This window comes from Triticum aestivum, chromosome 4D, assembly GCF_018294505.1.
Source record: "Triticum aestivum cultivar Chinese Spring chromosome 4D, IWGSC CS RefSeq v2.1, whole genome shotgun sequence".
In the NCBI taxonomy this organism is placed as follows: Eukaryota; Viridiplantae; Streptophyta; class Magnoliopsida; order Poales; family Poaceae; genus Triticum; species Triticum aestivum.
Genome location: NC_057805.1, coordinates 440053252 through 440065514, shown reverse-complemented (window position 1 = coordinate 440065514; position 12263 = coordinate 440053252). Strand labels below are relative to the sequence as shown.

Below are 12263 nucleotides of genomic sequence, written 5' to 3'. Positions count from 1 at the left end.
GTGCGCGACATCAACGAAGGCGCATTGTGGGCCATGCTCACCCGTACAAAGTATGGGCATTGGCCCCTACTCATGCAAGTCATGCTCGAGGGGGCGCCACCTCTGGGACGCCATTGAGAAGGAAACCATTGCCCGCAACGTCGACCGGTTAGTGCTCGAGGCAATCCTCCGGGGCATGCCACAAGAGATGATGGCCACCCTTCCTGCAAAGGAGGTGGACAAGGACGCGTGGAATGCACTCAAAACCATGTGGCTCGGGGTGACATGTGTCTGCGAGGCCATGGCGACGACCCTCGGTAAGTAGTACACCGCCATCCGGTTCAACAGTGGCGAGACAATCGACGATTTTGCCATGCACATGATAGGTATGGTGAATTAGCCCAGCCTTTGTGAGCCGGTACTGGAGTAGAAGGTCGTCCGCAAGTTCCTCCTTGTAGCATCACACAAGTACTCTCAGGTTCCAAGCCCATCGAGACGTTGGTCGACCTGGACACATTCTCCATAGAGGAGCTCACCGGTGGACTGAAGCCAGTTGAGGAACGTTATGGCCTTGAGTCTAACGACTCTGATGGTAGCAAACTCCTACTCATGGAGGAGGAGTGGTGAGTGCACCAGAAGCACCACAATTCAGATGGACCGTGAGGCAGGAACTCGGGGAAGATTGATCGACGCTATGGTAGAGGACGCGGTCGCAGAAGGAACGCCGACCGCGTGAACTACAACGGCAATAGCCAGTGCGAGTGCTGCTACTGCGTTAAACTGGGCCATTGGGCCCGTGAATGTCACATGAAGGCGAGAGAGGAGGCTTACCTCATTCAGGCTGATGGTGAGGATCGAACACTACTCATGGCGGCGGTGGTGCCGAACTCCGCCACGACAGGTGAATCCGCTGCCGTGGCATCGTTTACGAAGGATCGACAACCATAGCATCCACTGCGGAGAATTATGGCTGTCATGGCAGGATTTCCCAATGCGGCACCGACGCTCGGGACTCGTGTGTACCTCAACAAGGAGCAAACACTCATGGAGTTCCGCCGTTCTGCTGCTGACACCAACGAGGTATGTTTCCTAGACACCGGTGCATCAGACTGTGTGACAGGGATTCCTCGGTTTTAATGGATCTTGATGAGAAGGTCTCAGGCACCGTCAAATCTGGCGACAACTCCCTCGTCGACATCCACGGCAGGAGCACAGTCTTCTTTGTTGTCTCTGGAGGCCAACATCGTGCACTCACCGATGTGTATTGGATCACTTGGCTCCGGAGCAACACAGTGAGCATTGGGCAGCTCGACGAGAACAGAAGCCCCACACATGTTGAGGACATCTTCATGATCGTGCATGACTATCAAAAGAGGATCATCACCAAGGCACCTCGAGCCCGCAACAAGTACATTGTTCCTTCACTGATTGTGAAACCGGTGGGCCTTCTAGGTCATGCCGACGATAACGTGTGGCTCTGGCACATGAGATTCAGGCATCGACATTTCTAGGGCTTGAATGCCTCGCCCAACAGACAATGGTGTGTGTGCCATGCCACACATCGAGCACCCCGAGCAACTCGGCGACGCATGCCTTGCCGAAAAGCAAAAATAAGCATCTTTCCCACAAGCCACGAGCTATTGTGCGCCGGATGTGCTCGAGCTCGTGCACGGTGACCTTTGCGGACCAGTCTTGTTACCGACGCTGGGAGGAAAGTGCTACTACCTCCTCTTCGTTGATGACCACAACCACTTCACGTGGATCATCCTCCTCCTCACCAATGACAAGGCGGTGACCGCAATCACACGTTTCAAGGCGTGTGCTGAGGTGGAGTCAGGACGCCCTCTCTGCACCTTCCAAATGGATCAAGACGGCGAGTTCACCTCCCCGGAGTTCACCACATACCGCCTGGACAACAATGTTCAACACCACCTCAATGCACCCTACTCCCCACAACGGAGCAGGGGTGTAGAGCGGTGAAACCTAACGGTGGTTGGCATGGCGCAAAGCATTCTCACCGCGATGAGCATGCTGACTGAATTTTGGGGAAAAGTCGTGTCGATGAACGTCTTCATCCTCATCATGTTTTACGCCTGGAGCGTGGAAGAGTAAGAACTCCCTTCGAGGCATGGTACAACTACAAACCAGACGTACATTTTACGCGAGTGTATGGTTGCAGGGCTCACGCGATGGTCACGAGGCCAAACTTGAAGAAGCTTGAGGGCCGTAGCATGTTGGTGGTCATGCTCGGAGACGAGCTAGCCTGACGGAGATGCTTACGGCCTCTATGACCCGGTGGCAAAGCGCGTGCTCATCTCGACGTGGTCTTCGAGGAAGGTCACACATGGACCTGGGACCACAACGCGATCAACGAAAATTATAGCGACTTTACCGAGAAGTACATGGTGCAGATGGGAGCGAGCAGCGAAACCGCTGCCATGGCAAGTGAAACCGCTGCCACGACAACAACTTCAGGCAGAAGCTCTACCATGGCAAACGAAAACACTACCATGACAACAACTCCAACTGGGATGACAATGCCACGCAGTTTCCGCTGCCATGGCAGGAAAATCGCTTGCCACAGTTGCAATATTTGTTGCCATGGCAGCATGCAACCACAGCTACATACGTCCAATTTGTGGCACCGTTGTCAAGGTACACTGACACCTTGGACACTGCCAACAGCCCCACCAATGCTCACCAATTCTCTCGCATCACCGGTCTTCTTGAGGATGCAGAGGAATAGCATGGCTGCGCCGAGCCGCTGGTTCTCTCTGAGGAACCAACCTCCTTCGCCGAGGCCAACCCTCATGAGTAGTTGCGTCGCACCATGCTCAATGATATGGCATGCATCGAGGAGAATAGCACATGGTCCCTAACCGATCTCCGTGCAGGGCACTATTTGATAGGACTCAATTGGGTGTTCAAGGTAAAAAAGATACGTTGCTGGCATCGTGATGAAGCATAGGCATGACTCATCGCAAAAGGGATATGCCCAATGCGAGGACGCCAACTTCGACGGGATCTTTGCGCCCATGTCGAAGCTGGACTCAGTGCGTCTTCTTGTCACCATTGCTACAAAAATTGAGTGGAACACCTCTACATCAAATTCACTTTCCTCAATGGAGAGCTCATAGAGGAGGTGTACGTCGCATAGCCTCATGGTTTCACGTGTGAAGGGGATGGAGCACAAGGTGTTGCGCCTAAACAAGGGGTTGTATTGGCTCTGTCAAGCTCCTGTGCATGGAGCCTGAAGCTCGACACCACGCTCGCGTCGCTTGGCTTCTACTGCAACCTGTTAGAGCATCTTGTATACATGCATGGTACGAACGACAAGCGACTCTTACTTGGGGTCTATGTCGATGATTTAATCTTCACCAGTGTAGACACCAACGAGGTGGAGCGCTTCAAGTAGGAGAAGAAGAAGAAGTTCTAGATGAGTGACCCAAGCCTTATTAGCTACTACCTCACATTGAGGTGAAGCAAACATGGTCTCGTATCATCTTGTACCAAAGCTCGTACACCGGCAGGCTTCTCGCTAAGGCCAACATGGAGGGGTCCAATCACGTCTTGATGGATCCTCCCATGAAATTGAGCAAGGCAAGCTCGAACCCATGATAGATGCCACATTCTACTGCCTCATCATCTGAATCTGTGTTACCTCGTTCACATCCAACCGAACATAGCGTTCACCGCCGGGCATGTCAATCGCTTCATGGAGGTGCCAAGGACCGAGAACCTCGCCTCCGTCAAGCATCACTTCCACCACATAGCAAGAATGAGGAACATTGGGTGTAGATACGCCGCGGGAGAAGATTTGCACCTGCTCGGGTATAGCGAATCAGACATGGCTAGCTAGCGACATTGACGGTGGGAAACGAAGCACTTGCGCTTTGTTCGCACTCGGCGGCAGCCCAATCACCTGGCAATCTCGGAACTCAGCAGGTGGTGGCCTTGTCATTGTGCAAGGCGGAGTACATATTGTAGAAGGTTATGCAACTCACGATATATTGATCGGGTGCAATATGCACGTATATATAAGTACAAAGGATAGCCACGTCCTCAACTATACATGGAAGGAGGAGGGCTTGTTGTACAAGAAATACACATATGTATCTACATCTCAACACCCCCCCGCAGTCGAAGCGGCACCATGGTCGACGCAAAGACTGGATCGGAACTCCTCGAAAGACGCGGTAGACAAGCCCTTTGTCATGATGTCAGCAAATTGTTGAGACGTAGGGACATGCAGCACGTGTACATGACCAAGAGCTACCTGTTCGCGAACAAAATGGATATCAATCTCAATGTGCTTGGCGCGTCGATGATGAACCGGGTTGGCAGAGAGGTAGACCGCAGAAACATTGTCACAGTAGACAATCGTGGCCTTGTCAACCGGAGACAAGAGCTCATGCAGAAGCTGACGAAGCCAGGAACACTCGGCGACGACGTTGGCAACGGCGCGGTACTCCGCTTCAGCACTGGAGCGGGAGACAACGGGCTGTCGCTTGGACGACCAGGAGATAAGTGATGGTCCAAGATAGACGCAATAACCAGAGGTCGAGCGGCGCGTGTCAGGGCAGCCGGCCCAATCGGCGTCAGAATAAGCCGTCAGATCCATAGATGATGAAGCCTGAAGTGACAGCCCAAGATCCAAGGTGCCACGGATATAGCGCAGAATGCGCTTGACTGCGGTCCAGTGAGCATCACGGGGAGCATGCATATGAAGGCACACCTGCTGAACAGCGTACTGGAGCTCCGGACGAGTAAGAGTGAGGTACTGAAGAGCACCAACAATCGACCTGTAGAATGGAGCATCTGAAGCAGGAGAACCATCTGTGGCAGAGAGCTTGGCCTTCGTATCGACAGGTGTGGCAGCCGGTTTGCAATTAAGCATCCCGGCACGGTCCAGAAGCTCATGAGCATACTTCCGCCGATGAAGAAAGAAGCCATCTGCTCGACGAATAACCTCGATCCCGAGGAAATAGTGCAGAGGACCTAAGTCCTTAATGGCAAACTCAGCACGAAGACGATCCGTGAGCTGTCGAAGAAGGGCAGTCGAGCATACTGTCAAGATGATGTCGTCGACATAAAGCAGCAGAAAAGCAGTAGCATCACCCTGGTGGTAGACAAATAGTGAAGCATCGGAGCGAGTGGAGCGGAAGCCAAGCTGAGTAAGAAATGCTGCGATGCGCTGGTACCACGCGCGAGGAGCTTGCTTGAGCCCGTACAGAGATCGAGAAAGCAAGCACACATGATCCGGAGAAGACTCATCCACGAACCCAGTCGGCTGCTGACAGAACACCTGTTCCTCAAGATGCCCATGAAGAAAAGCATTCGAAACATCCATCTGGTGCACGGGCCAGGAGCGAGAGACCGCTAGCTGAAGGACAGTCCGAACCGTCCCGGGTTTGACAACCGGGGCGAAAGTGTCTGTGAAGTCAACGCCTGCTCGTTGACGAAAACCCCGAACGACCCAACGGGCCTTGTGTCGGTCAAGAGTACCATCCGGATGAAACTTGTGCTTGAACACCCACTTCCCGGTGATGATGTTGGCCCGAGGAGGACGGGGAACGAGCTGCCAAGTGTGATTGCGTTGCAATGCGTCAAATTCCTCCTTCATCGCGGCGAACCACATGGGATCACGAAGCGCGGAACGGGCGGAGGTCGGCAGGGGTGACGGTGACGAGGAAGACGTCGAAGCCACGCAGGTGTACTCATCCGGAGGGTAGCGAGTGCTCGGCCGATGGATACCCAGGCGCGACCGAGTGACAGGGCCAGCGGGTGGTGGCACAACAGCAGACACCGGGGCCGGCGCCAAACCCGGCGGCGAAGAAGCCGGCGACACGCCCGGCTGCGAAGAAGTCGGGGAAGAAGCGGGCGATCCCGGCGGGCGAACTGGCACAACAGCCGGCAAGACCGGCGAGGCTGGCGCTGAAGCCCGCGAAGAAGAGGCCGGAGAGGCCGGCTAAGAAGCCGGCGCGGCGCCCGGCGATGAAGCAGCTGGAGAGGCCGGCGCGGGGCCCGGCGATGAAGCAGCCGGGGAGGCCGGCGTGGAGGCCGACGTGGAGGCCGGCTCGTAGGTCGGTGAGCCTGGCGAAGCAGCGGGCAGGAGCCGGAGTGCCGTGCGTCCAGGGGGCGCCCTACGCCGTGGGGCAAAGCCAGGGCGGACAGGGTCGGCCAAAGAGGGGCCGGGCGCCGATGAAGAAGCCGCCTGCTGTTCCTGTTTAAAAGGAAAACACAACTCGTCGAAATAAACGTGTCGGGATGTGATGACACGGTGGGAAACCGGATCATAGCATCTATAGCCCTTGGTGTTAGCCGGGTAACCGAGGAAGACACACGGAAGGGAACGAGGGGCAAGTTTATGAGGAGAGGTGGCGGCAATACTAGGATAACAAAGACAACCGAAAATACGAAGACCGTCGTATGAAGGAGGAGACCCGAAGAGGAGGTGGTGAGGTGTAAAGTTCCACCGGGTGCGACAGGGACGAAGGTTAATGAGTAGGGTGGCAGTAGCGAGAGCGTCGGGCCAAAAGCGAGGTGGCATGTATGCGTGGAAGAGGAGGGTACGGACGCAATCGTTAAGAGTGCGAAGAATGCGTTCCGCCCGACCATTCTGCTGTGAAGTATATGGACAGGTAAGACAAAAAACAGTGCCATGTGTGGAGAGAAGATTGCGGATGGTGGTGTTGTCGAATTCTTTTCCGTTGTCAATTTGCAAAGCTAGAATGGGACGACCAAATTGCGTAGATACATAAGAGTAGAAGGCCGTAAGAGTGGCAGCAACTTCGGACTTCTTACGTAATGGAAAGGTCCACACAAAGTGAGAGTAGTCATCCAAAATAACAAGATAATATGAGAATCCAGTATTACTAGCAACAGGAGAGGTCCAGACATCACTATGGATTAACTCAAAGGGTAACAACGCAACCGTGGATGAAGCACTAAAGGGAAGGCGAACATGTTTGCCCAGACGGCATGCGTGACAAGAGTGCTCATCCGTTTTATTACATGTAAAAGAAAAATCCCTAATAATGTGACGAAGAGCGGTGGAGCTAGGATGACCGAGACGGGCGTGCCAAAGATCAACGCCGGCGGAGAGTGCAACTGGTCCAACATGTGAAGATGATGGAGGCTGGACGGAGTATGTATCGCCGGGACTGTCACAGCGGTGAAGAACCATCCGGGTGAGGGCGTCCTTAACAGAAAAACCAACTTCGTCAAATTCCACAGTTACAGAGTTATCTCGAGAAAGTTTACGAACACAGACTAAATTCTGAATGAGTTCAGGAGACACAAGAACATTATTGAGATAAAGTGGTCTAGAGTTCGAAGGAAAACTGGTAGAACCAATATGAGTGATAGGGAGACCAGCACCATTACCGACAATGATACGAGAAGAAGTGTGAATAGGAGACGCAGAAGAGAGGTTACCCGGGTAAGCGGCCATGTGCGAAGATGCACCGGTGTCCATAAACCAATCCCCACCGCCGGAATAAGTCCCGACCGGAGGCTGCTGATGAAGAGCAGCAAGTAGGGCCGGATCATAAGAGACCGGCGCGGGATAGCCGGAGGAGCCGGTCACGCCTGTGTTGGTGGTTGGCCCGCCATAGCCAACCGGAGCAGGAGAGTAGTAGGCCGGTGGAGCGACCGGACCGGGTTGCGGACCGGCGAAGAAGGCCTGATGGCTGGAGGGACCGGGCCCAAGGAGGCTTGGAGCGGGTGGGCGGGGCACGGGCATGGTGTAGGCGTGCACAAACCCTGTCCAGGGGTTGTGGCCACCCCCCCAAGGCGGCGTCGGCTGCTGCTGGACAGGCCCGAGGCGCGGCTGTTGCTGCTGCGTCTGGCCTTTGCCGCGGCCGCGGCGCCTCTGGCACTGCTGCTGCTGGGGCTGCTGCTGCGGCAGTTGTTGAGGAAGAGCCGGTGGCCGCTGCTGGTAGGGGGCGCCGTAGGCGCCTTGCGGCGCGGAAGGCGCCGGTGACCGGGGCGCCTGGTACGGCGCTGGGAAGCCGGGAGGCGCGCCTGAGGGCGCGGGGCCACCGCGCGAGTAGCCAGCGGCGAAGGCGGTATGAACGGCACGGGAGCGAAGATGCTTCAACCGGCGTTCCTCGAGACGAAGATAAGCCACCGCCCGCTCGTAGGTAGGGTTCGCCATGAGGGTGAGGTTGGAGGCGGCGTTGCCGAGATCCTCATTGAGGCCGGCGGTGAGGGTGGAGAGGAGAAACTCGTCGCCCACCTTGAAGCCGATGTCATTGAGCTCGTCGGAGAGGGTCTTGAGACGCATGCAGAAGGCGTCGACGGAGGAGTCGTTTTGATGGCACCCGAAGAACTCCTGCTGCAGACGATCCGTTGGAGCTTGTTGTCGGTGAAGAGGCCGACGATCTTGTTCCACACCGTGCATGCATCATCCTTGTCGCAAACGACGGTGTGGAAGATGTCCTTGGACACGGTGAGGAAGAGCCACCTGATGATGGTGGCGTCGATCGCTAGCCAGTCGGCGTCACGGTTCAGGACGAAGAGGTTGGCTGTGCCGTCGATGTGGTCCTGCAGGTTATACTCACGAAAGAGGAGATTGAAGTATGTCTTCCAAGCATAAAAATTCGCCTCGTTGTGGGAGAGGATGACCGGAACGCGACGTTCGATGGGAACATCACGGATGTAGGCAGGATCGGGAAGAGTGGCGGCGGTGGAGCCGGCGGAAGAGTCGAAGGGATTCGGCGGCTTCACGACCGGAGGAGTAGAGGCGGCGGACCGGTCGGAGAGGTTGGATCCTGACATGGCAGGAGCTAGGGTTAGGGGCGGCCCGGGCGGGTTAGGGTTTGTAGTGGCTAGGGGTGGGAGAGGCGCGAGGTGATCGCGGGGGCGGGAGCGGAAGCGGTGGGGAAGGTGGCACGGCGGCGGCGAGTAGTCGGCGGCGCGGGCGTGCGAGGGAACTAGCGGCGGCGGCTGGGAAGCGACGGCGACACGGCTAGGGTAGAGGATTGGAGGAAGGCTGATACCATGTAGAAGGTTATGCAACTCACGATATATTGATCGGGTGCAATATGCACGAATATATAAGTATAAAGGGTAGCCACGTCCTCAACTATACATGAAAGGAGGAGGGCTTGTTATACAAGAAATACACATATGTATCTACGTATCAACACATATCACTGCGATGTCTGCGACGTTCCACGGAGTGTGGCTGAATCACCTGCTACACAATCTTCTCGAGAGCAGAGACGACACTGCCACCATTGTTGTGGACAACAAGTCTGCAATTTAGCTTAGCAAGAACCTGATTTTCCACGACCAGAGCAAGCACATTGAGGTGTGTTTCCACTTCATCCGTGAATGCATCAACGCTGACAAGATCAATGTCGAGCACATCAACATCGACAAGCAGCCCACGAACATCTTCACCAGGCCTCTCAACCCCACCAACACCAAGCACCAAGAGCTACGCTGCATCTACATATGGTTGAGGTCGAGTAGAAGGTCACAACTAGCTTGGGAGAGTATTTTGGAATAATCTAGCATTGACTAGACGTACATAGCGTATTTAGGTGTTTTCTATTTTCCCTGCCAATGGAAGTAGAAACGGGGTGGAAACGATTGCCCTGGCACATGGCAGTACTTTCAGTCTATTTTCCATTTTAGGCTTCAGTTAGAGCGAGAGGACGAGGTCTGTGCGGTCCCTAGAGAGACTGTAGGCAGCCTGGTGCACACACGGATCATGGGGTGGCACGACCAGTCATTGGCAAGCTCCACGACATGATTTCCCTTTCTTCGATGAATAAAAGGAGAAGAGCAATGCGCAAAAACATTGTTTTCTACCTCTCGCCATTGGTCTTTAGCTCAAGTGTGTGTGTGTGTGTGTCTGTGTGTGAGAGAGCGAGAGATAGAGGGAGAGAGAGAAGCTTGTGCTAACAAACTCTGGCTTGGAAGTCTTGTTCAGGTTCGATGCTAGAAAAGCACTGGAGATGTTGCGTGGGAAGCGCCTGGTGTTGGTGGGGGACTCCATTGGAAGGAACCAATGGGAATCCATCATGTGCTTGCTGAGAAGGGCGGTCTTGGATCCAACGAGGATTCGTCAAGCAGGTGGCCGCAGGTTTAACAAGAAGAGAGGATATTACAATTTCAGGTTTTTGGTTCGTATCATATGTCCCTCTATTTCTTAGAAGGGATGTGCTTTAGTACATTTCATTTTACAAAAAACATTAGGACTTCCCATGCAGATTAGCGTCCAAGATTAAGGGGGTGTTTGCTTCAGGGACTTTTTAGTCCCAGAGACTAGAAAAAGTCCCTAAAAAGTCCCTGGAACCAAACGGGAGGGACTTTTTCTACAGGGACTAGAAAAAGACTCTACTAGAGAGTCTTTTTTGATTAGTCCCTGGGACTAGAAAAAGTCTTAGGACTTCTGAACCAAACACCCCCTAAGATTTATTCTCTTATCGCAAAGGGTATTATAGTCTAGTTTTTACGCGGGCCTCCTCAATTCACTCTTTATTACTCATTCATTTCAATGTAAGATGAAATTATTTGATTTATGCATGTAGGACTACAACTGCAGCGTGGAGTACCATATGGCTCATTTCCTGGTGAGCGAAGGCAACAAGAGAGGTGACAACACAGAGACGTTGCGGATTGACACCATTGCTCGGAGCTCAACGAAATGGATAGGTGCGGATGTGCTTGTGTTCAACACTGGTCATTGGTGGTCTCATCGCAAAACCAAAGCTGGGTGAGATAATGTTTTTAACAAATGTTTGATAAGATATTGAAATTGCCAAGATGTATATACATACTGGAACGAACTTTATGCACCCGGGGTTCGCGTGATAAATAATGTTTAATAAAGAAACTAAACTTACAAGTATATGTTTCCAAACTACCAAGATTAGAGATGTTTGATTATTTTTCATGTCGTGGAGAGCGTTTTAGAATGCTGCAAATGCGTAAATTCTGCACACATTGATGTTATGTTGTGATGATCCTAGCTTTCTGTGTGTATTTGAAGGGGATGGTTTTCTCATGCTACAGATGTGTTTTCGTGTTGCTGTGTATGCCTTTTTCAAACCCCGCTTACTACGCAACAACCTTTTTTAATCGGTTGATGCAATGGTTGATTTTTTTGCATGTCTTGATTTTGTTGCTTCATGGACATGTTCAAATGTTGCAACATCATTAATTACATGTTTTCTATGGATCGTCTGAGCAAGTGTTGCGGCGATGTTGCTTGGATAAAATGTAAATGTTGAGCACGGGTATGTTAGTGTTGGAATGGTTGGATGTTCCAAATCTCATATTGTAGTTAGATTTTTTTTCGTCCCGCCCACTCATGTGCAGGTGCCTTTTCTTTGCTTGCAGGGTGAATTATTACCAAGAAGGGGATGCCGTCCATCCCAACCTAGAAGCGAACACGGCTTATCACAGGGCTCTAACCACATGGGCGTCGTGGATTGACCACCACATTGATCCGCTGCGAACGCAAGTTTTCTTCCGGACCTCGGCCCCAACGCATTACAGGTTAGCGAGATCGCCACCTCGGATCACAATCTATCTATCACGGCATGCGTGAGAGCAAAACTAACACAATATGTCGCTGGTTCTAGAGGCGGAGAGTGGAATTCAGGGGGGCACTGCACGGAGAGCAGGATGCCCATCGATGGTGTCGCTCATGCGAGGCGGCATCCGCCGGTGCCCGAGAAGAATGCCATCTTGGAGCAAGTGGTGAAGCAGATGAAGACCCCCGTGACGATCATGGACATCGTGTTTCTCTCTGGGCTTAGGGTAGACGGCCATCCGTCTGTATACGGGAGGAAGGGGAAGAAGATGGGAGGAGTTGAGTCGAGCATCCAGGATTGCAGCCACTGGTGCCTTCCCGGAGTGCCGGATACGTGGAATGAGCTATTGTTCTACCATCTAGCAACACCCTCGCAAAAGCACTGACGACGTATACATTTTTACGTGAATAATATAATTTGTGCACGAAAGAGCTTGCGCGAGGCTCATTTTCGTGTACCCCTCTTTTTTTTCTTGTGACACAAAATGCATGATGGAGCTTGTATCCAAGGATATATGAAGACCTAATAATCATCATATGGAACGTTCTCTTTGTTGTCTCAACAAATAGGTGAAACACCTGGTAGGCATCGGCGATAATCATGATTGAGCTTCATCACCAAGCAATAGAACAGCAAGGTGGTTCGGCTTCCAAGAAAAAAAATCACAAGGAGAGAAAAAACCAAAACAATAATCCTACATCACCTTCTTAATCTACTCCCCACCCCCACCCT

At 52.9% G+C, this 12263-nt stretch overlaps 1 protein-coding gene across 1 annotated transcript; it reads left to right on the top strand.

The window, feature by feature from the left end:
- Window positions 1-9142: 9142 nt before the first annotated feature.
- On the top strand, window positions 9143-11916 carry LOC123097042 (protein trichome birefringence-like 6). The gene is made up of 5 exons (XM_044518816.1): window positions 9143-9237; window positions 9923-10115; window positions 10524-10708; window positions 11335-11493; window positions 11580-11916. The coding sequence occupies exons 1-5, from the start codon at window positions 9143-9145 to the stop codon at window positions 11914-11916; spliced, it is 969 nt and encodes a 322-aa protein (XP_044374751.1).
- Window positions 11917-12263: the final 347 nt, after the last annotated feature.

Bases quoted from the DNA above. Each gene is read 5' to 3' on its own strand.
- LOC123097042 (XM_044518816.1), top strand. From the start codon at position 9,143: ATGTCTGCGACGTTCCACGGAGTGTGGCTGAATCACCTGCTACACAAT. The intron at 9,238-9,922 runs GTCTGCAATTTA...AGTCTTGTTCAG, and splicing joins ACCATTGTTGTGGACAACAA to GTTCGATGCTAGAAAAGCAC. The intron at 10,116-10,523 runs GTTCGTATCATA...TTATGCATGTAG, and splicing joins ATTACAATTTCAGGTTTTTG to GACTACAACTGCAGCGTGGA.